We start from the raw sequence: 27988 nt of genomic DNA on the forward strand, positions 1-27988 counted from the left end.
CATCTGTAATACTCCATAGCTTGTTCCTGTTGTTCCTTGGTGAGATTAATCGGGGTCTTTGGCAGTGGGGCTTGTGGCAGATTTCTGACACTATTGCTTATCATAGGGGGAAGATAAGGGAATAAGCTGGCCCAGTTTCAGGACTTAGGGCCCATTTCCATCAGCTGCCCCAGCCCTAGACGGCCGCGTGGAATTGGATGTCTTGGCCATACTGGAGAAGCAACAAAGTAAAAATTGGCTTGGTTTATTTCTTGTTTCTGCTAAGTCAGTTCTCAACATCAGCTCCAGCCCCTCCAGCGACCAAGTGGTCCGAAGCTGGAGGCAAAAGAGGGAGCAATCCCATTAACTCTGCATCCTCAAGGTTTAATGCCCAAAACACGCAATCACAGACTCACAGCTCCCTCTGATTGCCATCCCTTTTTTTAGAATGATGAAACGCTCACAGCTAAAAGATGTGACAAAGCCTGGTGGTCAGACATAATTTATAGGAACTCATTTTAAATCCGCTAATAAGTCATTTGGTTCCGTTCAAGTGTGACAGGGTTTTTTTTTTTGTGTACGTGTTCCCATGACATAAGTATGGCTCCATAATGAGTGCCTGCATCCTCGACCGCATGTATGTACTTTTCATAATACTAAGTGTGCATAGTTAATGGTATTTTTTTTACAGCTGCTTCCTTCTTCACACAGTTTACAGCGATGTCTCTGAAGGCCACACAGATTAGTGGCCCAACTGGCCAAGAGTGGCTTTGTGGCAGGCGGCTTATCTACTTTGCCCAGTTCTTGTTTATGTTGTTTCTCCATGTAATAAAAGCACAAATCTATTGCCTTGCCATCCCTATTAATGATCTCATTTCCTCTCGCCTTTTTTTTTTTTTTTTTCATAGCTGTGCATGTGTGCATAGTTACTTTAAAGATTACAGAGGCAGAGGCGTTGGAAGTATAGCTCGAGAATTCTCTGTCACTCTGCAACTGCCTCTGCTCCTTTTTCATTTTAATTTAATCCCCTGCACTGTTCTCCAACAAAGTGAGAGGAATAAATTGAGTGACAACTCAATGTCAGGCATCGTACAACCTGCACATTCTGTGATTCCCATGAATGTACAGTATTTGCCAGCATGTTTTGTCTTGGGCTTCACCTGCCACGTAGGAGACAGGACTCAATCATCTTCTTCATTTGTCTTTATTGAACTGATAAAGTGAGAGGGAATAGTGTTTGGGGCCCGAGTTGCTCACCTGGTTTAAAGAAATATGAGTCGATGCTTGGACATCACAAAGTCTGTTTTAATTGTTTGACAAGGAGCCAGACATAGAGAGGGCCAGATGGTATGGAAATAAGAGGGAGTGACAGAATTCCCCTGACGTCCTGGTGAAAACCGTGCCAGAATTACATTTACATCAGTCAGGATTAAGACTGGATATTGATTTAATATTGTCTACATGATATCAATATCTGGACAAGATTACTGAATGATTTTATGAAAAATCGGTTTTAACAAAAAAGTCCATTACATATTACCATAAAATGACCACTCTCACATTTTCTATGGACTATCAAGTGTTTACTTACAGTACCTTATTTGTGTCACTTTAGATTTTTATCACAAAATGTTACAGTAGTTACAAAGGCTGCGCATGGGATAGGTAAAGAAGCTTAAAGCCTGAACTATATGCAACACTAGTCTGGGATTATTAGTCCACTCCACTGCACTGAAGATGGCAGGTCCTCTGATGCACCAGCTGTCAATAGTCTGCAGTTTACCATAATAAAACGCAACCTTCACTAACGCTCGTACGTCGATCATTCCTCTTTTTTTTTCTTTTTTTTTTTTGCACACAAACTACAGTTTTAAATTATGTCTTGTCATAGCTCATCAGCACCTTTATCATCAATTTGCAACTTTGGTCTGATATACTTTATGAAGGTGATGTTTAATGTAACCTGGGGGTGGAACAGGTAATGTGAGGAAATTAACCTGCCGTGACCGCACCACACTCTGCCGCAACAGTTACATAATTCAAGGTCATGTAACTTAAAAGGGTCTTGCTTGCAAGCTTGTGTACTGTGAGGAACATTACTTTAATAATATACACTCATAAAAAGACACCGGGGAGAGGAGGAAGACAGGCCTAACTGGGTATCATATCATTTTTAGAATTAGAAATGTCACAGTTATGGTTCGCCGCACTGAAACGTGTGTTGCTTTAATGATCGACCGTGGGTGGGTCTGATGCTTGGTAGCTATACTGCAAGCTGGCAGAGCAGAGTCTGTCAAGACTAACTAAGTAGTAAGAGTTGTGTATCTCGTTTCAGTGACGGTGATGTGATTTGGCCATGTCCGCTATCGTTGGATGCAATTTGTCCAACAAAAACATCAGAAATGGGGGAGAAACCGGTAAAACAACCTTGTCCAAAAGCCGCGTTTGGGTTGTGCAGCGTTCAACAAAACTCATAAATGTGATTTGATTGGATATAGTGTTTATGTTGGAATATTTGCATAGCGTGATTTGATCTGGAACGTTCCAGTTGATGGCACTTGTGAATGTAGCAGAAGGTGGCCTGCAGTTGTGGGAGCAGATTGGGTTAGAGTCATATATTAAGACGTGTTATGTGATGCAGGTTGGTTCTCATAACACGTTGGATGGGCGCGACTAATTAAAAATCTAGAGCTGGTTATCAGCAGCGTGTGTGAAAGGTTACATGTGTGTGTATGCTCTCGGGAACACTCGTCCTCTGAAACATTTGTGTTGTCACTTGTCCTCTCCCGGATCTCGGACATCTGTTTGGTAGTTGACATAGCGTTCAAGTCCCTGTGGTGATTCAACAGACTGAACACTTGAGCACAGCTGCCAGGAACTATCACACACACACAAACATGAAGTACCTCCCTAAACAAGTTGCTTTGACCTGCCTCCAATAACTGTGGTCACCACTTGAATCGGCTGGACAGTAACTGTGGCTCTCTTGGCTGAACGGGGCTTCATGCTGAAGGGGAAATCATCTAACAAAAGTCCTTACAGCCATCTGCTGAGGAGCCTGCAAAGTCGATCCTTTTCATATCTGCAGCACAGGCCAACCCGCCTGGCCTTGAGCAGCAGGGAAGCTGAAATAAAAGAGAAGAATAGAGAAAAGGAAGGAAAGAAAGACAGAATTTTAATGAAATAGCCCTTTAGTAGAAAGCAGTAGAACAGCATATGGCTGCTCTTGTGTTCAGGTGGAAAGGAGAAAAGAAGAGCAAAGATCTGTGAGAGCGGCTCCAGGCTACCCGTCACTCTGATTCAAGCAGCAATTGCAGCTTCACACAGCCTGAGAGCTACCTGCACCAGGGTCTGCATGTAATCTCGTCTGGAGGCTTTGTCATCTGGAAGACTAAGCAAAACTGAAAAGAGCTGCAGCAAAGCGATATCACAAAAGTGAGTGGAGACAGGAATAGGGGGGGAGAAAGAAACAACAACAAATATGTCATAGGCTACATAGAAAAAAAAAAAACGGCGTAAACTCTCCAGACGTGTTATAATTATTGTTAATCAAATAAACAAGCGGTATTCAGTGTAATATATATATATATATATATATATATATACATATATATATATATATAATTAGGCTTGACGCTGTGACGTTCAGCCGCATTTTGAGATAGAACGACCACAATCAGTGATCTGGTGAAAACTCTGCCATTATATTCCCCCGACTGGCTGCATCCCACCGCCTCCCCAGTCGTTATCTAAGAGCGCGCTGTCTTTTGCATTCGCGGTTGTCTTGGGCACAATAAATCATTCAGGCCGTATCTTCCCATAATTCTCATTCATGGGCTAGCACAAGCGAGTTTGAGAAAGAAAATTCAAACTGTGACTACTTTCTCACCTCCACTCGCCTGACCCCCCCCCCGTCGCTGTGTAGCTCTGATGCTCGCATTGTCTGTTTTGGAAAAGTCAAATTGTCGGACACATTCAGGGGAGGAAAAAAAAAGGTGGGATGCTGTTGAATAATCACATTAGCACTTTGATTAAAGCTGCTGAGGCTGTAAAAGCTGTTCAGACTCACAAATGGCATTCTCAATCATTTCACTGCACAACGCTGGCACAATGGAGACACTGTTGTACCCCGACCAACAAAGCAATTGTGTCAAATGCAGTCCTCTTTATTTCGTAGGCCGGTATCAGAGTGGATGTGTGGGCAGCGGGTGACAGCAGCAGTGGCGGCGGCGGCAGGGGCACTGCTGCTGCTGTGTCTCGCTCGCGTCTGTCGTTCACACCAGGTGCGTGTCTCCTGCTCACCTGCCACAGTGCTGCTGTGCAGTTTCTGCCTTTTGAAAATCCTGAATTATAGTTTTTAAATACGCTACATACTCCCCTGTACTTAACTAAAATGCAGTACTCTTCAGGATGAAGCGGCACAGCTCTCGTCGCTTTTGCTTTGTGATGAAAACAGGATTTTGCTGTGTTTGTGACATACGCGACAGCTGTAGACGCTGAAAGTGTAAACATAGATTATTTTCATGGTGAGACGTGCATGGGGATACGTTTTCTATGGTTCTCACATCCCTCGCTTGCAAGGAAACTACAGTTTTTGCCTGTAAGATCGATCATTTTGAAACGATGTGATGATATCAAAGCATTTGCTGGTGATACAGCAGAATCGACAATACTGTTACATCCCTAGCAAGCTCCTACACGACCAAGAAAAAGGTTTTCTCTGCTTACATTCAACCCAAGGTTTCACTATTGCTCTAGCAGTTCCCTTGAGTACAGAAAAAAATATATCTTTTATGTTATTGGGTAATGTGTCATGTTCTTTATATGGCCACTGCAGGCAGTGCAGTTTAATATTGGACTCTGTGTCCTGACGGTACCAGACCTGTTTAAAAGTTTGGTTTGTCCACCGACCCTTTGCCTCCAGACTGTCTGCATGGTGGTCGATGTTAGAGCCTCAGTGGGACTTGTGCAAGGCGGCAGTGATTTAATTGCAACTGAGTTGATTTAATTTGTTTGGAGCAGAGTCTAAACGCGCTGATTGATCGCGAGCTCTTCCACCGTTCCCCAAAAAGTTATACGGACATCTATCACGTGTTGATGTTGATGTGATGGTGGCTTTATGTTTTCCTGGCAGAGCGTCAGCAGCAGCAGAAGCACAGTCGGTGGACTCCAGATCATTCTGACAGACTCATAGAAACAAAATTGAAACAGTGGCACGGGCTGAAGCTTTGGTTTATTCCCATTCTATTTCAAAATGTTGACTGTAATATATGCGTCATTTATTTTGAGCACTGCAGTGGTTGCTTACGTTAATTTCATCATGAGATAATTTGATGGTAATTTGTCACCTGCCAGAATGCAATGAGACATCTTAGAGCAGCTTGTTGTATCTCATTATCACAAAGATATTATTGTGCTATTATACAAAGAAAAGCTTAGATAGGTATACGATAAGTACAACTATTAAAGCTCTGTAAATAGATTAAAAAAGGTCATATTGTGTTGGATTAAGCCGTGTGAAACTGGCCTATTACCTCCATAAATCCTCAACAGCTTGAAAGGTTCTTGTTGTCATTTTTTCAGTGTCTATAGTCCTCACACTACTGTTATAAACATGACCAATCTTTACAGTCAAACTGCACAGAATGATCGGCCCGGCATACTTGTCTGTTGTCTGCACAGCCTGCGTACCTGTGTGCACCAAGCCCATGTTTTCACAGCACAACCAGATGTTTGTGAGTGAATCACGGGGGGAAATAAAATGGGAGATAGAAAAGTGCTGCTGCCAAAATCCCTAGTTCCATTACAGACGACTTCCAGTGCTTTTGGCTAACGTCTTGACATAAGGGATGATGAGAGGGGGGGGGGTAGTTAGATTTCAAAGTGGAGCACTGCTATTGCTTGCTTTTCAAGACTCCCAGACCCCGTGGAGCATGGAGACACCGCAGCCAGTGATCGGTGATGTAACTGCAAAGTGATACAGACACTTGTGCAAGTGGAAGTGTTCACATTTGGCCACTTTCTGCAGTGATCCCACTCCAGCCCCTGACGCTTTGCAAAAAAAAAAAAAAAATCATTGTAATTTTTAGTGAAATAATGTGATTAGTCTTTTCTGTTTATTGACTGATCACTTACAGTACCAGTGTAAAGAGATACAGTACACTGTGGTGTTCAGAGCTGGCTCCTCTCCTATTTGTCATGTGCGATAAATGAATGAATATAAATTCAGGGCAATACATACTTACACATAAATAATCCTTTCATTGTTCTTTGTCATGCATTACTTTGGAGAGGGACACTGCGGCCGTTCTCTGATGGTCTATTAGGGTTTTGAGTAATTATTGCTCTGGTGCCTCTATAATCAGAGAGAGAGAGAGAGACACCCACCCAGGAAGCCGCATTGACCCCCAGCACAGTAGCGTTCAGCCTGCTATACCTGAAACATAAACAGCAACAACCCATAAGTGAGCACTGTGAGGGAGAATATTAGCTTAGTCACACAACAGCATTAGCGGCCTCATTACCCACTATTATGCAGGGAGTGTATTTATGATTAATCATTTCCGAAGTGGTATCTCTTGACTTTTATTTCCTGCAAGCATGATTTCTTACCATTCCACCAAATATAGGTAATTGCCTCTTTTCTGTTCAAACAAAATATTGTTTCTCGGCGGATACTGGTCTCATAAATACAACTTAATGCTACAGTGATCATCTCCTGGCAGATACTGTGTGTGTGTGTGTGTGTGACTGGCTGGAGAGTCCAAATGTTATAAAATGGCAAATGAACAGCAGCAGAGGGACATGAGTTTAGAGAGGATGTCTATGTTTAAGAATATTTAGCACACAGGGTTCAGGAACTGACAAACAGCAATTGTCAGATGAGTCAGATTATAACCAATAAAATCTAAGTGGAAAGAAAAACTATAAAGCCGTGTATCTTTGCTGTATATCAAGCTCCATATGTATATTCAATACATAAAAAACTATTTTTAAACTATGTATAAATCTTCACTCCCACACTTGAGGGTTTAGTTTGGAATGTCTCCTATTTATTTAGGTTATGATGCACATTTTGGAACATTAACAAGATGTTAAGCTTGTTTCCTCAAAACAAGTGACAACAACTGGACTCCTGTATCTGGTTGACATGCTATCCGTGCATGATACACTACTGGTTGAAAGATTGAAACAGCCAGTCTACAATTATTTCCTTTTTTTCATTACAGTTTAATTGTAAAAAGTGATTAAGGGAAAGTCATTTGCATTGTCAAACAGTCATGAAATGCACACAATCACCTCATGTTATGGATTATTTATGTGTTTGGATCTAAATTAGCCTTAGTATGAGTGGTGCCTTGTCAGAATAAACAGTATTTATTGATCCGTGATCCGTGAACTGTCACCCTCTCCATATTGGTTGTTTTTGCACTCCTAAATGTGTTGAGCGTTTGAGAGCGTTCACTGAAAGCATTCTAGTTAAAGTGGATTTAATCTCTGCCTCTCTTCCTTCTGGACTGACTGATTTGTTTTTTCATTCCTTGTCATCAATATTTATTGATTCTGAAACTATACTGAGATCTGTGACAGCTCATTTCACTTGAGAAAGTGTTTTGTCTTCACCGGTGATGATTGGTGGCTGTTAAACGGCTTCCCCTGCTTCTGATTGGCTGTAATTATCTATTTCTATTGATTCTGGAGTCACATTGACATGAACGATGTCTTATTGGACTACAAACAGAAAGTGGTATTGATTGGCTGTGTAATTGAAGCATTTCCCCCTTTGAGCACTGGTTGCTTTTCATTTCCTGCTAATACTGGCCTCACATCTGAATGACAAATAACTCTCTCTTCAACCTGATATTGTTTTAAAGCTAAAAACTAAAAGTGACAGCAAATTGACTTCTAAATTTAGCTGGGCTTGGAACTTATTACAAAGGAAATGGACATGGTCACATCACATAAAAAATCTATTTAACTTAAGTATCACTGTAGCTGGAAACATCGCTGAAAAATACTGTTGGGATACTAATAGATCAATATAACATATAAAAGCCACATTAAGGGGTCAGCGGTATACACTGCTTTTCACTTTAAAAAGAAATAACTTTTCCCTTTAAAAGTGTAGTGGATAACTTTTAAATACAAACTAAAGTTGTATTCCATTGTCAAATGAGTTCACACAATATTGGTGAAGCCTATGAGCTCCACATGTGGCACTGTGACATTCCCGTACTGCACACAGGAAGTTATTTGTTTCAACCGTTGTATACACACAAATGCTCCCTCAGTCAGATCTGATAGTATAAACAACCACCACAAACATCCCAGTTTTCATTCATGTATTAACAATTGAAATAATTGTTACTTTATTAACAGTGGTGCTAGCATTAGAGTATTCATAATATGCATCGCTCAGTACGAGTACGATGGAATAAGCACTCCCTTAATACCCAATCACTGACAGCAGGAGGAAGCTCTAACAGCTCTACAGACTAAAATGTTATAATGTTGATTATATGTTAAAACCGCAGGTCAAGGCAAAAAAAAGCCCAACTTAATATTGGATATTATTTGCCAGAAACACAAGGTTGGCAACCTTATCAGAATCATGTGCGGCTCTCTTTTTATTAACATTATTACCCACAGATGAAAACATGCGCTCAGAGCCCACAGATGTCCCTGGCACACACAGATCTTTATGAGCCAATACAAAGAGTATTAGGGTCAGGTTCCAATTCAATCCAATCCAGCTTTATTTATGTAGCACTTTTTCAAGTTGAAAGAAAGTGTTGTACAGAAAAATGAAATAATTGGGGTTGAGGTTAGTAAATTACTGTATTCTAGTATATTCAAATAAGGTAAAATGACTAGAAAGAAAAGCAAACAAGATACATTTTAAATTTAATAGAAACAATAAAACAACCATTGCTTTGGTTGTCGCTAGTTTCCATGTGGTTACTGGGGACAATTAAGAGCTGCAGGCCAGGAAATATGATAAGATATATCGGATTTTATCTTGCATAAAAGATATGACCTCAGAATGTATCGGTGTATCTACTTTCAAAGAGTCCAGTTTAAAACCAAGGTTAGTAACTTTAGGGACTTTAGGGCTACAGAGGGCCCAGGTCCAAAACCGGGGCAGCACAGGTCCCAATGGGTTGGAACAACATGACAGTTTTGGTGCAAATTTAAAAAGTTTTAGACCATCCGGGGTTTGTTTTTTTTCTTAAAAATTGACCCCAGAGGAAGAAGATTGAGAGAGAGAAAAGGATGGGACCAAGAATTGAACCTTGGGGGACTCCACAAGGGAGAGGGGTTATTAGCCAGTATACAGTGCACATTGTGTCTCTCCCTCAAAGAATGGGGTGCTATCGGCGGAGAGAGTTGTCTCCCTCATGTAGTGTATACTTGCCTCTCCAAGATGTGTTGCTGCTGCACCTGCAGCTGATATTGTCATATGACATGGTTGGAAAACTTATGTGCACCCTGCTGCTGGATTTTAAATGGCACTACTGGAAAAGAAAAAGGTGCTCATGAGGTGGCAGCCTGTGTTTTGAGCACATAATTACAGTTCAAACGTGAACTTTACATCCCACGGTAGAAAGCATATCGAATTGTGAATGAAAAGTGACAGCCCTAGTTTCTATTCATGAGGACAAAACAGATGTGGAATAATAGCATCAACAACAATAACAAAACAGCCAAAGTTACCATATTTTTCTTTCGCACATCACTGGGTAATGCATTACCAGCAGCAATCACTAACCTCAACTCAGAGTTTCATGAAGTGGGTCCTTTAAAAAAAAAGGCTCCGCAGGTCAAATAAAAGCAGCCGCGATCACAGGGGGCTGTTGGTTGAGCAGATATTAGATTATCAGACAGCCGAATTGCTGCCGAATGACGCAAGATGCCTCTCGAAAGCAAAATCACCCTCTTAACCCGCCAAAGAGGCCAGGATGAACTTCACACACGATTACACTCCAAAACAAGGTGGCAGCCAAGCATAAACCCTGTCAGTTCTACACACTCACTCACCCAGAACTGGCAGCGTGGCTGTTATTGTTGTAATTTGTTCAGTTTTAGAGCAGAACTGATGCTTTCACCAACAGCGTTGTCTCATATTTTGATACGAGGAGGGGAAACCGATTTAATGAGTCTTCTTTTTTTGTTTCTTTTTTTTTTTCAAAGTACAACTTGTGTGTTTTTTACTTTTTCGTTGGGGTTCGGAGCAGCACGCGTGGAGGGCAAGATCTTTGAAGTCCTGTTAATGTGCTCTAATGAGCCAGAGATGAGTGTGGGTAATTACACTTAGACTCCTGCAGTGCACTGTGTGGATTCAAAACACATGCACATACAGAAAGAAAGAATATTCCCAAATTCTGATTTTTGGTTTCATGTGTTGGCCTTTGCATACGTGTTTGTCATTATGCAATTGCACAGTGTACAATTTAGCATCTTTTTAAAATATTTTTAGATGGTAAGCATGTTTCTTAAAAACATGATGCCTTTGTATCGCTCCTGATGTGGTAATGAAAAACAACCATTCATACATTCTGGTGATTTTACACTCAAAATTTCACTGAATTTCAGTCTAATTATTTTACATTCAATTTCTGATGAATGGAAATCACCATCATCACCTAAAACGTGCTCACTGGATGTTATTGTTGCCTTTGGTTATGGTTATGCGTGTAAATCCCACTAGATTACCAGTTCCTGAAATACTCAGACCAGCCTGCCTGGCGCCTACAACCACACCACTTCCAAAGTGGCTTAAATCACGTCTCTTTTCTATTCTGACGTTGCTGAGTGATTGTGATTAGTTAATTGTATATGATGAAATTTAGCAGGTGTACCTAATAATACTGACTCCATTCACCACTCAAACATCCAACCTGTGACCCCACCCCTCTCCTCCCTCTTCAGAGAAATTCCTGGGTCACCATGCCCACAGCTACGGTCAGCTCCTCTCCATCACCTTCACCTCTGAGACCCCTGAGCTGCTCCCTGACAACGTCACCATCATCCTCCAAGGCTCTGGAATCACTCTCTCTGCTGACCTTTCACCGCAACGACTGCTTCAACATGACCCCGGTCTCACTCCACAGCATGCCTTCATTGTCAGGTACAGCGATACAGTTTGTCAGTTTGTGAGATTGTGCACATGTTTTTCTTTCTTCCCTTTTGTCACTGTTAAACCCGAGTCTCTGAGGAAAAAAATACCAAAGCATTTTTCCTGAATGTGGGCACAAGAACGGATGTCGTGATGTTTATTTTCCCCACCCCTGCATCTGAATCTCCCCCCCCGTTGCCAGACTTGTTCCTCCCCACAGTATAAATATAGAGGCTGCAGTCCAAAACAATCCTGGACAGCCATGTACTGACTGCAGCTCACCCACACTGACTGCGCTGTCACGGTCCCGGCAGAATGTCAGGACGTGAATGCAGTGATGAGCCAGCTCCCCCATGTGCTGGCTGTCGTGTAGGTCTGGCAGGTACACAGCAGCAGCATTACATTTCCATTGTATACATTTATCACATGGTGTCAAGCGGACTGACATGAAATGTGTGTGTGCTGCAGTTTGAAGTCACAGAAGGTGCAGCAAAGTGACACTTAAAGTGCAGTCACCATCCGATTTATATCCCGCTGACAACGTGAATGTGGAACTGAACTGATCATGGCAAACAGCTGGAAAATAAATTGGTCCACAATTATAATAAAGACTAGAAGAAGTTATGAGGAGAGAGATGAGGCTATTAGTTACTTTTTTAACACACAGAGCTCATAAAAGTATGATATAATGACTGAAGTGGGCAGGATATTACGCTTCATTATGCTGCCGTTTTAGTTTTTATTTATTTTTTTGTGCTGTGCAGATTTTGTTGGAAGCAGAACATAAACACGCAGTATGTATGTGTGCCGCATAAATGAGAGAATTCACAAAAGCTGTTTAAACAGTGTCCACCTCTTTTTGAAGCAGCATTTTATTAGCGGCATCACTTAAAGTCATTTGTTGTGATGCTGTTATTACTTTTGCTTTATTTGCCTTTTTAGAAAATCTTTATTTGGTTCATTATACAAAGCCCTCTTTATCACTGGTTTATAAAAGTGCTCCATGAACACATTTTGTCGTTATTCCTCAAGTATTTAATAGTATTTAATCACTGCTAGAAAAATCTGCTCAGTGATTTTCTTTCCTGGATAAAAATTGTGTTATTTTTCTTTTAAACGAAAAAGAACAAAAGAGTTGAAACATCTTTGACTGAACACTTTACTGTCAAGAGCTGGAGTGGGTATAATAGATTCTATAGCTTCCCACGCCTCCATGTACTATATCGTTTAAGCACACTTCTACACATTCACACAACTCCAGTAGCACAATAGATACAGATAAACATCAACTCATAGAGCAATTCCATATAAATGTGCTGGACATCTTTAAGATGTTCGCCAATACTTTGTGATGAGGCTTAACAACTGTTAATATTCTTCCAACTATGCGGGCAGGTGTAGTTCTTAGTTGGAGTCAAGGACAACGGCACCTCTCTGAATACTGCAACAGTCAGACTGCGACACAGAGACACAGATTTGTTTTCTCCGTGTCTTCTGTTAGATTAAATGAAGTTATACATCTATGACATTTCTGCAGAGAAAAACCTTTCAGTGATTCATTGATTGATGATGTTCGAGTGTATTTGTCTCACTGTGTGTTTACATGCATGTCAAAAGTCCGACCTGGATAATGCGATTCATGGTCCGATTACTCCTGCAGTCAGACCGGAGTCGGACTTGCCATTCTGCGCGTGCACCAGAATTTTCTCCCTGGTCTTTGACCCAGAAAACATGTACATTTAAATGAAAACGTTCAGTATAATTCTTCCTCTGTCTCTACTCCAGAAGTAAATGCTCAGTTCTCATACCCTGATAACTCATTTTAAATTCATTGTTGGTAATTGTATATAATTATTGGTTAACCTGTCAACGATCTCATGCACTAACTAACTAAAGCCCCTTCCACTTGTCAGAACACCCACTGACCTCTGGCTTGTGTCTGCAGTGGAAATACGACACGATAGGCTTTCACTCCTGGGTCAAATGACTCCGCAGTAGACACTGGTTTTTAATTGGCTTCGATCTGTAATTATGGAAACATCACACCCAGCTGAACAAGCTAATTCCTACTTCTACCACTTTATTTTAGCAGTCTATGCACTGACTTTGCATCTTTACCGGTGCAAGGTTCTGATGCAAAGTGTTTAAGCAGCAATCTAAAAATTGTTCAGTTGCTATTAAGTTGGACTGAAACGATTGAAAGGAAGTGTAACTGTTCTCCGTGGGGCTTTCTTCTGTTTTATGTTGCGTTTAGCCAAACTCTTCATTGTGGAATTGCAGAATATGTCCTGCCCCTCTCCATAACTCCATATGAGTTGCTTATCTGAAGACTTCTTGCGATCATTTTGTGTCCACTTCCTTGTTGCTATAGATTGTCAGCTATTTAAGGGATTGTGCCACCACCACTTTCTCTGTTGGAAATCCTCCACAAGATCTTTCATCTCACATTAAACTTCCAGTACTTCCTCCGGCACCACTCGGCTCTCTGTCGAGTCTCCTGCAGGCTTTCTCTCCTCTTGACCTTCAGAATAAAGTGGTCATTCTGGAGATATGAGTGACTGAAGGAGGCAGATTGAGTCTGTGGAGGTTGTCCGCTGTTGTGGCACACTGTGGGGAAGCAGTCGTGTAATCAGTGTCATTCAGGGGGGAGAGAGATCTCAAACTGAGGGAGTGGGTGCAGCTGGCCTGAGGCCTCATTTCAGAAACGTACGGCACTTTCTGTGCAAAGCCTGAGATTCATAAAAAAACACGGAAACTCCATGTGCACGCACATAAACAGGAGAGAGGAGAAAATAACGCTGATGACAGAACAATCGCAAATTGTTTAAAATGATTCCACTGTGTAAAATAAATTGAATTATTACTGCTCACGACAAGATTTAATTTGTACAAATCGTCAAGATGTATTTTTAAATGAATAAATGAATACCTGCTTGACTGCTACACCCTAATATATCTGCCGTTGCGAGATAAAATTTGAAATAGATGCTATAATTATTAAATACTTATGTCGTAAAACTGGTACATAGATTCCGTCTGGCGCTGATACAGATTCTTGTGCTTCAGCTGAGGAGATGAGTGTGGATTTTCCATAAATAATTATAATGGGTGTCTAATGACTTTCGAGTTTCATGAGTTTCATTTCATACCCACGTTATAAGAGTTTTTTTCATTGTGCAGAATGCTGCAACAGTGTTTAGATAATGCATGCTACAAATCCAGTATATTAATGAATCTTAATAGTTATTATTTTTGGCTTATTTGGATGAGGCAAATGGAAGATTTGGAGGGAGAGAATCTTCAGCGACCGGTAAGATCTGCTGGCCAGTGATGATTGTGAGCCGGTTCTGACTTCCACGCACTGTCCTACTGGATCCTATTGGAACTGTGCAGAGAAATGAGGTTTCCATAGCAATTACTGTACGAACAAATCCAAGTTGACTAACAACCCCCTTATAGTCTCTAAACCCCTCTAACTATTCACTAAACTTGCAGGAGACTGTTGATATCCACATAAACGGTCGCTACTCCCTCTTTTTTTCAATTCAATTAGATTTGATGTATATAGCGCTGATTCATAGCATAGATTTTACAACATATATAGCGTGTGCTGCTGTGGAGCAGCATTTGCCTTCTGCATTCACAGCATCTGTCACGTCTGGTCACTCTGATGCCTGTGTCCACCAAATAAAACATTTTTGATATGTGCACATTCCACTTTAGCGAAAAAGTGCCTCAATTTCCCATGGTTTGAACTTCCTCTTCTTTCATTTTCCCTCTGCGTATGTCGTAATTTTCCTGTCACTCTTTGACATTCATGGACGTGACCTGAAATTTTCAGAAGCTGCGCTGAATAACGAGTCGATTGTGAAAGGGAAACATGTATGCACGTGGTTTTATAAATCAGAATATTATAATATATGTACGTGTGGAAGCACTGTCTGTGTTTCTCACGTACACCAACTTTCCAGGCGTATCCACGCACAGTTTTATAAATGAGGCCCCTGGTCTCCACATTGAACCCGTTATAAAAAAAAAAAGGCTTAAGTCATTCAATCTATTTTTGTTTTCCTCTCCTGCTTGGCCTGGAATCTTGTTGCCGCTAATCCTCCTCATCCCACTCAGCACCTCCTTCACACTGTTTTGTTGCAATTTGTCGTCAGTGCTGTCCCTGTGTTTCCATCTTTAATTCTCCTTTTCAGCACCTGCAGACCAATTTAACTTCCTCCCCAAAGCGCGGTACTGGAAGCTTTCTTCTTCCCCAAGAGAGGATTTGATTTTCTTTGTTTTCCAGGGCTTGTTTAGAGTGAACCAAAGGTTATAGCAAAAATGTCCACGTGGAAATTGACATGTTATGCAGCAGGAAGCTTTGCATTGTCCCCACTATGTGCTCCACTGAGTATGTTCCAGTCCATTAGCCAAAGACAATTCTATAGAGCCTGCACGTGAACTTCTGGGATCACATGCTCCTGGTTTGAAGACAATGTGCAGCTGGATGTTGTTCTGCTGCTGAGTGGTATCTGTGAAAGCATGCAGTGAAATGTTAACTCCTGGAGACAATTAAAGACATGTTTACGCATTGTAAGTATGTCGTAGTAACTGTAGTATTGTCGTAATTAACCATTGTAGTAACTGTAATTACGCCGGGAGACAATTTAAGCGTTCACAAAGATCGAGCCAGAGTCCTAGTGAGGAAATGTCTGACTTGATGGAAGCAGTAAAGAGGAAACCTGTGATTGCCCTGAAGGCTCCACCTCACAGCCAATTGCCTAGAATCATTCTAGGGAGTTTGTGCAGCAGTTGAGATGCTGGAAAACTGAATTAGACAAAGGGACAGTTCAGTTTTGTGATTTTGGTTCGAAGCAGAGTTCCACTTTATGGTAAGGAACAAGTATTAAGAGGGTTTCTTAAGTGCCAGCTGTTGGCCAGTCTATATCACACATCTGTATTTTAATTACTGTACCTTATCTACTGTCCACTGAGCTAATTTACTTGACCAACCACACAGGTTTCACATAATTGAGACCATGCCCCTGACTCCATTGTTGGATTGTAGTTCACCATGATTGTTCATTAGACTAGTGGCTGTGTAATTATGATCACCATTCACCCCAACACTTATTCACATTTAGCGACTTCTACAATAGTTACACCTGTTTAAGTGCTTGTTAACGTAAGTCAATCACATGGCAGTACAGTATTGAATGTAGGCATTTAGACATGGTAAAATGACCAAAGCATGTATCAGAATGGGCAAGAAAGGATTTAAGTGACTTTGAATGTGGCATAGTAGACAGGCTGGTTGGTAGAATTAGAGAAACACACGATTCTGCTGCGGTTTTCTCTCACAACCATCAAAAAAAGCATTCGCTAAACTAAGGTTGACTGAAGATAAACATTTCTAAATGCAAACCTCATTGAACCCCTGAAGCAGATGTGCCACATTAGGGTGTCATGTGTGCCTAATAAAGTGACCAGTGAGTGTTGCCCATTAGGGCCAACTGAAGAAAACACAACATCCGTGAAAAATGAAAAGTGCAGGATTTCTCTATTTATTCACAACATGGAGAACAAAGTACATAAAGTCTATGCATTGAAAGTGGATGGGGCATCTCTTACCGTAGCTTTATCTGGAGGAATGTCGATATACAGTATCACCAAATCGATATTTTGACCCTTGCCAATTGTCCATGAGCTGATAAATGAAACATTACAATTCATATCTATGACACGTAACTATTGTTGAAGCATTTTTGTACCATCATTTAACTTATTCGGTCAGTTTTGTTGCCCTCGTTTCTCGCTGTCTTTTTTCATGTGTAAGCTAATTCTGACTCTGATTTACCACAGTATTTTTTTATTCTTTATTTCATGATGTCACCTTCATTAATGATGCTATATTTTGTAGCGTGGACCATAAGTCGTATTCTCTTTGTCAGCCTCTTCTTGAATAAGCCTTGTTTTTGAGTCCATAAGAAGATGTCTTCTTTACTCACTTCAGTGGAGGATCCAGCCCCTGAAGTGGGACAGAAAGTGGGACACCGCTTGTCTCTTCCTGTCCCCTTATGCCATGCTCTGGTGTCTTGACTCCAGTAATGAGTTATCCCTCAGCACCGAGAGCTCAGGCTAAAAAGGTGCTCTGTGCTTCCCTCACTGAGATGCGGTGGGACAGAAACTATCATTAACTCTTTCTCTCTGGAGGAGTTCTCCACAGATCTCATTATACTTCTCAGGTACATGCACAGATGCACCTCAGTACATGCTCATGTCTTTTCCTCACACTCCCTCTGTCTCTTTTTGCTTGTCTTTATCTCACACACACACACAGCACTCACATTCTAGCATGTGAGGAAATTGTTTTTGGGTTGTTGTTGTTTTATTTTAAGTTTGAGCCCACAACACAGACACATTAATTCACGTGGCCATCTGGCAGTGTGACTTCCAGCATCCATGTGCCATGATGTGCATCAAAAATAATCGTGTTTAGAAAAAGAGAATAAATGTTTTATTAAAGATATTTCACAGCATGAATAAACATGAGCACACACACACACATATAATGTCGCTCTTGAATGGCATTCATCGCTGATTCATGTGGTAACCTGTGAAGCAGCTGTGTGCTCCCACCTGGTGCAGCGATCATTTCAAAATCAGATGAAGAATCGTATGATAGTGTGGGGATTTAGGCAGAATGCGTTGATGAAAGCAGGAGATGAATGGCTTATAGAAGGTGGTATCCATTCTCTGATGTCTCCGCTGTTTATTATCTTTTCCCCTGAAACCAGTAGGCGGGGAGCTTTTATTGCCCTGCTTGTTGCTGTATACAACTACGGCATGGAGGTGTAATTTTGCTGCTGCTGCTGCAAAGACGCCCCATCAGATGCTCAGCCACGTTGTACATTTGTCTGAAATAAGTGTGATGATCAGCTTTCATCCTTTCAAATGGCCAAAAGAAGTGTGTAGGGAAACTGCTCATATGAATGCCTTTAAGCATGTAAGAGGAACGAGCACCAGCACTAGTGCAGGCATGTGGTCCATCCGGCACTGTGCTCATTTCTGTCATGTTTTGAAAATAAACTGACTTTGATCATAGATCAGGGCCGACTAAATATATTGAACAGAAACAACAACAACACCTTTACCAAACAAAGCAAATTATAGGTTTCATATGATTTATCTGTGGTTCATTTATGTTTTAGTTACCCTAACATTTCCATCATTGTGCTGCTAGCGTCGACTGTCCCCGCCTCACCATGACCACAGCTGTTAAAATAAATATTTGATTTGAAAAACAGCCTCACAGATTTATGGATTATATGCAGAACTGTATGGATACACATATCACCGAAAAACAACTGTTGTTACAAAACTAATTCAAATGTCTCATGTCTTTCGGGTAACTGGCAGTAAATGGGGCTCAACAACAGCCTCACTCCAAAGATACACAGCTTGTGACTTCAAGCTGCAGTATGTAACCTTTAGTGATTGTTGTTGTCCGTGACGATGTTATTATTCTGCCTCCGTCTGGTTTTTGTGATGAGAAGTTATGTCACATTTTACAGTATGTCACAAATGATGTGTCCGTCATTCGAAAACAGTCAGCAGCACCGGTGGGAAGGAGGGGTGAAAGACATGTGTCCATGTGTGGTGTGTGGAATTCACTTCTGAAACTGTGTTTTCAGCCATGCTCCAACATGAAACAAATCACTTCCTGTGTGCGGGTAACACGAGATCTGAACGCCACTGCACTGAGAAACACGGAGAGAGTTGTGTGGAGCTGATAGGCTTAATCAGCATTGTGTGACAATGGTTTAGTTGTAACAGATAGTTGTTCCAAAAAAAACATGATATGGAAGGAAGGCAGGCTTGGGGCTTTTGTTATGTTGGCCCAATGTAAAATGACTTGTTCAACAATTGACAATGTGTATCAATATTAATAGAGAATTTCATTACAATATGTTTCTTTCTAAAGCAATGACACAATTACATTATTTTAATTGCATGGCCCCATATTTTAAATCACCACTTATATGCTCACCATCCCAGTGCCTCATCATGTCCTCTCTCCTCATCACACACTGTTTATGTCTTGCTTATTGACTCATTTGATATCGTTATCTCTGTTTTTTTGCTGAGGGTATACACACACACACAGGTTTGAACAGCTATTCTCCTTAGGACAGTAGACTGACTTCCATTCATCTGCACAGCTTGTACAAAGCATTATATTTAACCTTAACCATTACCAGTTAATGCCTAACCCGAACATTAACCTAACCACAATTCTAATCTTAGTTGCTCAGAAATGAGGTTTTCCATCATGAGGGAATTGATTTTGGTCTTCTTGTGGACTTCTGGTCCTGACAAGGTCGTTTATGCCAGAAAAAATATGTCCTAAAGAGGTAGCAAATACAAATAAACACACACACACACACGTCTGTCCCGTATTCTTTCAGGCTTTTCTCTCATGATAATCTCCACTCATCCTCCAAGGAGCAGGCTTAATTACACCGCGGCTCCCTGTGCTCTGCTTAGTGCTGATTAAAAGGGACATTGATGCTCCATGGGGAAAGCATGACATGGAGTTTGTTCACATTCATGCACACTCTGCTTATCGCTGTCTGACCAGCTCCATTACCATGGCTTTCAGGCCCAGTTTGTAATTGCTTCTCTTTAGTACCGTGCCTACATGTTAGGCCAGGGAACAAGGACCCGTTGCATCAATGGGAGAGTCTGTGTGGCCAAAGCCAGGAACACACACACACACACACACACACACACACAGGCGCAGGCAGTGAATCTAAAACATGTGGAGAAATACAGCTGTATGAAAAACAAGTTAGTGATGCGCTGAGAACAATTGACATATAATAAAGAGCACTAAGGTCCGGGAAACAATGCCCTAACTGTCAGCTGTCAGGAAATCGAGGACCGTCTAGTCCATAGCACTCGTCGGGTAGCGTATTGCAACACTTCCAGTTTCTCTTTTTCAGTGACAAATCCAGACTAACTGCACCTGCTGCAGAACTTGCGTGTTGGTTTCTTGTCGGCTGTAGTCATTGTGCAAGTGTATCATGTTCTTAGCATCCGTATAGGGTTGTTATCTATAATTGTGAGGTTCATGTGGCTTAGCGGGAGACTCATTCCCAAGGGACCATGAATGTGGGATGCAACGATTAAAGATTTCACAGTGTGATTATTGTCTGACGAAAAAACGTGGTTTCATGGTTTTACGATTTTTAATGCATTGTTATCTTTCAACACTACACTATCTTGAATTATAGTTGTTTGGGTTTTTCTTTTTGCATTGTCCCCGAGTGGATAGCATGTCATTTTTATATTTCATATACATATGTATGTATATATATATATAGAGAGAGAGAGAGAGAGAGAGAGAGAGAGAGAGAGAGAGAGAGAGAGAGAGAGAGAGAGAGAGAGAGAGAGAGAGAGAGAGAGATAGAGAGAGAGATAGAGAGAGAGAGAGAGAGAGAGAGAGAGAGAGAGAGAGAGAGAGAGAGAGAGAGAATTACCCTCAGATGACCATCAAGGTGTTGGACCCTTGGGTCACTTTTTGTTTTAAGTTTTGCAGATTGGATAGCCGTCTTGTTGAACAGCTAATCATTCTTTAAGTATATTAACCCTTAGAACACAGAGTGTTTAGGCTGATTTTTTCCCATTACAATGTTAAAATGTATATACAGAGGCTATAAGAATGTGCAATATAACGTCTAATATCCCTTTTTTTCAGCACAACCTATAGGCAAGCTGATGATTTATAAACGCACCTGAGCAAAAAGTACTCACATTTTTTAAATATTTAAATATATAAAATATTTTGCAATGCGTCATAGTTCAAAGGTCGCTGGGCTCGTTTTTGGGAACAAAAATAAAAATAAAAATGGTCTATTTTGTGACTTCTGCCCAATTATCGCTTTTTGTTTTAAAAAATAACGTGTTATAAAATGAATCCTAATTTTGACTCACCAATGTATAAGCAGAAAATACACATTTTGTAAAGCCTGAAGATTTTACCTATAAACACACGCCCCCAGGATGTCATTGTGTATTATTCCTATGGCAATTTACCAAGGGTGCACCTCCCGCACTGATCCGTGCACTAAGGCTCCTATACTTTAAACTTGATACTTTTTGGGGTGTAAACAAAGCAGAGTTCTCAGCCCCACAACCAGGGGCTGAGCAGGGGCAATGACCAATGCAGGTGGACCAGTGCAGCTATGTCCATGGACCTGAGGTGTGGTGATGAAAAGTAGATCACTATTTCCAACTGACCTTTTAACAATTTTAACCCTCTGGATTATGTCCACAGAGGACCTGGTCCAAAATCTATTTAATAACAGCTGCAAACCTGATGTTTCAGTGGGAAATTCATAGGAAACATAATAACAGTTTCCCAGCATCATTTTCCTATTTGCAAGTGTTATCTTTAAGTGTGTTTCCTACAGTATCTATTTATATGGAAAAAAAAAATCTTCATGCTGTTGCTCCTCGCCCTTGAGACCTTCAAACAATAGTGGAGGAGAAAACATAGCATGAGCCGTGTGGAGCTGACACAGCACTGCATGACACCTGGAGTAAAACAGACAGATGTCAGCTGCACAGCCTGACTTTGTTCAACATCCTTCAGCAGATGGCAGAGCTCAGTGATCAAGACCCAGAATATATGTTGATGTTACTCTCTTCTTGTTTCACAGGCTCCACGAAAATGAGAGAAGCTTCAAACCTTCACTGTCTGCCTTTGAGTTCCAGCATCTCCTTTACCACCTGACCGCTGTCAGAATCAGTAACGCTGGCGGTCACAACTGTAAGTGTGCACAAAGTGTTGATATCAAAGTATACCTTTTTCTTTTCGTTTGTTTTTCTTTTGGTCTTTTTAACCTGACTAGCCCATCATTTATGTGTTGTACGGCAGTCAAAACGTGGTTGTGTATACTTAAATAATATCTTGCACTTGGATGTAAATACGACGTGACTTTATTGCGTATAGCATGGCTATTATAAATAATAAATATAAAGGTGCCACAGACAATTCTAAACCCTTATGTTTCCATCAATAAAAATAATGCATTTTCATCTCACAGTAGCACAAATTGGTAACTTTAACATATTTCCTAACACAACATGAGTGTTTGTGTAGAGGGAATAATTCAAGTGTTCCAAATCTGGCTCAGCAAAAATAAAAAAAACAGGACATTTATTCCCAGATGTTGGTGACAACTCCTTGAAATCCTCCTCTAATTTTTATCATCGGTGGATAAAAATAAATTCTATTGTGATTGTCAGCAGTGAAAAGCACAGACGTGATCTGAGGGTGTTATTGCCGCTTAAAGCACAAAGAAGCAACAACAGCTGGCCAAACGTGGCCAGCCTCTCAACCTTACTTGCACCCATTTTAATTAGTTGTGAGCAATACAGGTAATGTAACACACAATGTTGTGTCGCCCCATGTGCACATGCAAAAAGACTGAGTGAGCTCTGTAGAGGCAAAGCCATGCTATTAAACTATTTTTTCAGAAAGCACCCACCCAAAAGTTACAGCACCATTAGTGCTGCATCTATTGCACATCATGGGATGCCTAATGATTTTTACAAGGTCTTCAACTCATTTCTAGTTGGGGTTAGAATTGCGTTATCACTGCAGGCTGCATGGAACATTTTTGACATATAAATCCCTTAAAATGTGTCCTCTTATTTTTCTCCCAGTCCCTCTCTCATCCCCCTGTGCACCTCAACTCTATCTCTGCACTGCAGAGATCCTCTCTACAGAAGTATGTTTGTGTGTGTTTTTTTTTAAATGACAGTATTGTTCTTAGTCTATAAACGCAGCTTTCACAGCACTTACACTCAAGGCCCTTGATTTTCTATTCCACAAACATTAGGTCTAGAACAGAAAGCGTGGCAAAATTGGACATTTAAGAGAAATAATTGGCTTAATGAGTTAAAGGTACATAAAGAGACCTTAATTGTTATACGTAGTGGGGCTGCTGTGAGTAATTCCACAAAATTGAAACTCAAACTGGGCTGACAAGGATTCTTAGAGGAAGGATTGATGGGGGGAACTTGCATAGTGTGACTTAAAGAGAGGAGTTTTTTAATTAACTGAAAGTGCACATTTTCCCTCACTAAATGGGCTAATAGAATTCAGGGGGTAAAGGAGAATGACAGGTAGAGGACAAGGCAAGTCTGGAAGAGGGAAGAGGACAGGCTATCCCACTCATTATCCATCAGATGGACCAAATGGTGAACGAATGGCTGGATCAGGACTTGTTAGTAGTCAAGTCCATCCCCTCCTCCACTGTCTCAATCCTCGCTGTTTCTCCTACTCTGGTTTCCATGCTTATGCAGCTGCTCATTCACACACATACTGTACAGATATACAACCTGTCTGTCCGTCTGTCTTGTCTGTCTGTCTTGCCTGTCTCATGGGCCAGGGATAAATATAATCTTGTGTTCAGTGGTTGTGATTTAGTGAGCGCAGGGTGAAAGGGATTCAGTTCAGGATGTCCTGCCTCCATCACTATTCATGAGAGAAGAGTGGGATCTCGAAAACCCCGCAGGAGCTGCGAGTCTGACATACCTCCAACGTATCGCCTCGGTCTCCTTTTTCTAGTCTTGCTCTCCTGCAGTGGTTTATTTATTTGCTATGCCAAAGATTTCCTGGGTGACACGTGTGTGTGTGTGTGTGTGCGTGCGTGCGTGCGTGGGCACCTGTACACACACGAGCATGTGCAAGTGAGCATTAAGTGTGGCATTTATAAGCATGTGGGTGGATAAACCAATTTGTCTGTTTACTCTGGCGCGTGTGTGTATATAAAATGTAAACACAGGCCAGAACCCATAATGAGTCGGGGAGAGAGGGACAGCACCGCAACAAATGCTAATAACACACTCTTTAATGAGATACAGAAACCCACACACAAGCACAGGCACTCGTACACAAACACACACACACACACACACAGATGCACACGCTTAAGCCGTGTCTCTATTCAGGGGCTGGATCCCGTGAAGTGTGCAGCTGAGGGAGAAGGCGGAAGTCATGCGCTGTTGAAATGAGACAGTCCAGCCCACACTTCTTCTTTGCCTATTAAATTCCATCAGGCTGTACACCGAGAGGTTAAACACTGCCCTCTAAAGTTCAAAGTCCTGATGCACAGTTATCCCGCCCCGCAAACTCTGACTGCTGATTTAAGCTCTAATCAGCCAAAACATCCCAACAATCTGGTATTATTTACACACATCTAATGTCAAATAAACACATTTAACAGTTGTAGAACTCATCGTAGTAGAATTTAGTGATTTTTTTTGTTTGTTTTGTACCAGTTTATTAGTTTTGATTTGTTGTTTTAACAAAGTTTTACAAAAAAAACAAGGATTTCTGGGATAGCCTCAGCTGTGAATAACGGGCAAATATTGTTACTGCATGAGTAGGAGTCGACGTTTAGTGTGGCAATTGGAGCGGCCCACGGCGCGGTGCCACGACGCATTTTGACAACATCCAAACGAAGAATCCACACTTCTAGACCCTCTAGACCAGTGGTCACCAACGAGGTGCCCGCGGGCACCTAGTAGCCCGCGAGCAGCCAACGAGGTGCCCGCGGGCTCATTTCACTTCACCTCACTTGTATGTATCCATATGATCACTGAGTAAAATGTCCTTGATATTGTTTATAAAAACTGTGATAATCATTAGGAGTAAGCACTGGAATTAATGTGTATGCAATTGAATGCATAATATTTATCATTTAAATGGTAAACTGCATAAAATGTTAATATGGTAGCCCTCCATATTATTCTCTAACCTTCAGGTAGCTCTCGGTCTCAAAAAGGTTGGTGACCCCTGCTCTAGACCCTCAGTTGGGACACGGTTATGGACACCAGTTTACTGCTGTCTTGTGTTACAATCTTTGACAAGGCACTCTCCCTTCCTTCCTCTCTAGACACATCCCAGCTCGCTGAAGTATCCCTGACCTCGGCTTTAATCTCCTCTGGTCTCGCAAACCCTCCAGCTCCATGGGTGGAGTCTTGTTCCTGTCCTCATGGATTTACAGGTCAATTTTGTGAGCGCTGTGCTCCAGGATTTACGTGGGAAGTCCCAGGCAAGGGGCCTCTGTCCACATGTGTGCCGTGCAACTGTCACCAGCATGGGACCTGCCACCCAGAGACAGGTAATGAGCATGACATTTTAAGTATGTTTCCCTTGTGCAAATCTGTGTTTAAATAGTGAAACTGGTAAATGATAGTAGACATGACACATGTGGTGTCACCACCATGACAACTAATGTTTCTGTCTCTGACTGCTGCTAAAGTAAAAAAACAAAAAAAAACTGACAAAGTGAAGCGATATATCAAGCACAGAATAATAAGTAGTCATGGGAATCATTCCACAGCCAGTGAAAGCAGCCATGTAATGTCTGCTATGGCTTGATCGCAGAGTAACTCGGCTGAAACCTGAGCCTACAAAGACATAATGGAGAGTAAAGTTTGATAGGTGTTTGCGTTCTTCTCTCACAGAGGTGCAAAGTTGTGTTCATGTCACAGAGGACCGTAAACACTAAACTGACATCGACATTTATGTCACAAGTGAGGTATCATCAGCCGTGTTGTTGGACTTATCGGCTAATAATGTGTATCTAGTAACCAAACAAACAACATGGATTTCCCATGTTGGCTAAAGTAAAGGTAAAACTGAAAACTGAAATAAAGCTGTGAAAGCAGCGCCAGAAAAACAGTAGATCGTTGAATCCATTAAACACTTAACGTTTTGGAGACAAGGCTCTCTGTTCATATGTTACATATGTGACAGATAACCTCTGTCTTTTTTTGGTTTGCAGCAGAGCCAGTTGTTGAAATGCTGAAATAGCAACTCGAGGTATTATGCTGAAGGTCATTCTAAGATTATTGATCAGTAACGTCAAAAATACATGTTGTACATGTGAAAAGAATAACTTAACCATTTCACAGAGAAACTCTGCTGGTGAGTTTTTCCAGTTGCATGTGAGTCATAGCGATGGGACGCAGTACCTTTCTGCTTACAGTCTCCCTGAGGGTGAATGGGTTTTCCCCGTTTCCTCTCACGGTCCAAAAACATGCAGATTTTGAGATTAAGCAAATTGGAGAGTGGTGTGTGAGAGTGGATGGTTGTTTGTCTCGATGTGCCCCCCCCCCCATCTCCCCCTCGACCCTCATGTGGAGGATAAAGCAGTAAAAGATGGATGGAATGCAGTATAAATATAAATAATGACCAAGATGGCAATATGAAAAGTATAGGATGCAGCATTTATGGATTTTGACCCATACTGTGTAACAGAAGTCAGGATAGGACAGCATCTCCTGCATTAATTTGTCCATTTCGCTATGCATCTCTTGAAGTACAGTACTTCAGTTCTGGAGGAATCTTTTTAAAAATTAACATCAACTATTCCCATGTGACTCAAGTTGTAAAATAATAAAAAGAAAATGTGACTCTTGACACACTTGGAGCTTGAGTATGTTAGAAGGATATTTCAGGATTTGTATTTTATCGTATTTTTTGGAGATATTGATACATTATTAACACGGACCTGGCACGCTCCGTCATTTCCATAAACCGTGCCTGGGAGCCAAATACTTGCTCTTACTGGTAGCACGGCTGCCAAGAGGGACAGAAGGGGAAAAAAAACAACTAATAAAAATAGGCCTGCTTACTGTAAGTCTACCACAACTTAAGAATATGTTTGCCCCTTTTTTTTCTCACTGAGAAACAGCCTTTTCTTTGGGAAAAATGTATAAACGACTTACTCCCACACCAAAGTTCATAGAGGAAATTGACAACGTTACATACGGCACGCTCGAGTTGTTCCATCACTGACTTCAGTTACGTTCTCCTGTGTCTTCAGTGTTTGGATTTACTGAGGTAATACAAACTCACCAAATGTGGCAGCAGTTGACCGGCAGCCCCTGTGTCCCCCGCAAGCTAGAAACAATGGTTTTCTGTAAGGACTTCTTTGTGCAGGATCATGAGCAGTTTTCAGACTTAGTTCTCATTCATGAAAGGTTATCTCATGGCAAGAGAATTTGGTAATCATATCCTAAATGGGTTTTTTTTATACTTAAGCAGGCATATATTTTATTAAGTCTCTAAAAATGTGTTGTTTTTTTCCTTTTGTCACTGCTGGCAGCCATGTTATGAGTAGTGTAGGGAGTGTAGTGGGAGCAATCGTCTGGCTACCAGGTGAGAGACAGTGGGAGCAGCAGAGTCCTCGTGTACTGCCGTGTCAAGACGCACTATCCCTTTAGGAGAGTTTTCACAAAGTGATTTAAAATTCCCTATCGCTCAAAACATGCTTTTCTTTGTGTTAACTGAAAGGGTTTAGCGCTGCGGTATTATAACAGTATAAATCTGGTCCAAGTTGCTATAAAGCCATTCTCATGAAGCATTCAGCATGAGATGAGGGATCATCAGAGGGTGTTTAGACCATCTTTTCTGTCTCTGTGCCTCCGAGAGAGCAGAGGGAACAGAAAGAGATGCAGGCTGTTTCGACTGAAGCATTCTTTCTGTCTTTCCGCAACTGACATCCAGTCATCATTGCATCAAGAGGAACATCCCTCAGGGCTCTCTGGCTTGCTATCACTCAAAGTGAGAGCTGGATGGCTGTACTTAATACAGCAATATCCTCATCTCACGCGGCTAATCTTTGCAATAACAGCTAAACTTGATTGAGCATAATTAATGCACCTGACATTTTCCGCGGGATATAACAACAGCAGTCGCGGTACTCTTTCACCTTCATATCTCAGACACCGCATCAAGTAAATGACGGAAGTAAAACAACAGCTGTTGGGTGTGTAAACAAGTCAACCTCAGTGTGGTTCTTTTTATGTACTATACACATT

General features: G+C 41.3%; 1 protein-coding gene across 1 annotated transcript in view; it reads left to right on the forward strand.

The window, feature by feature from the left end:
* Nucleotides 1-27988, forward strand: part of lamc3 (laminin, gamma 3) — a 101988-nt gene that overhangs the window by 44333 nt on the left and 29667 nt on the right. Inside the window, exons 10-12 of the mRNA XM_058617410.1 lie at nt 10909-11107; nt 21808-21917; nt 25054-25281. Of these exons, the coding sequence (XP_058473393.1) occupies nt 10909-11107; nt 21808-21917; nt 25054-25281 (537 nt within the window). The remainder of the gene's footprint in view (nt 1-10908; nt 11108-21807; nt 21918-25053; nt 25282-27988) is intronic.

The sequence above is a fragment of the Solea solea genome, chromosome 19 (assembly GCF_958295425.1).
Source record: "Solea solea chromosome 19, fSolSol10.1, whole genome shotgun sequence".
In the NCBI taxonomy this organism is placed as follows: Eukaryota; Metazoa; Chordata; class Actinopteri; order Pleuronectiformes; family Soleidae; genus Solea; species Solea solea.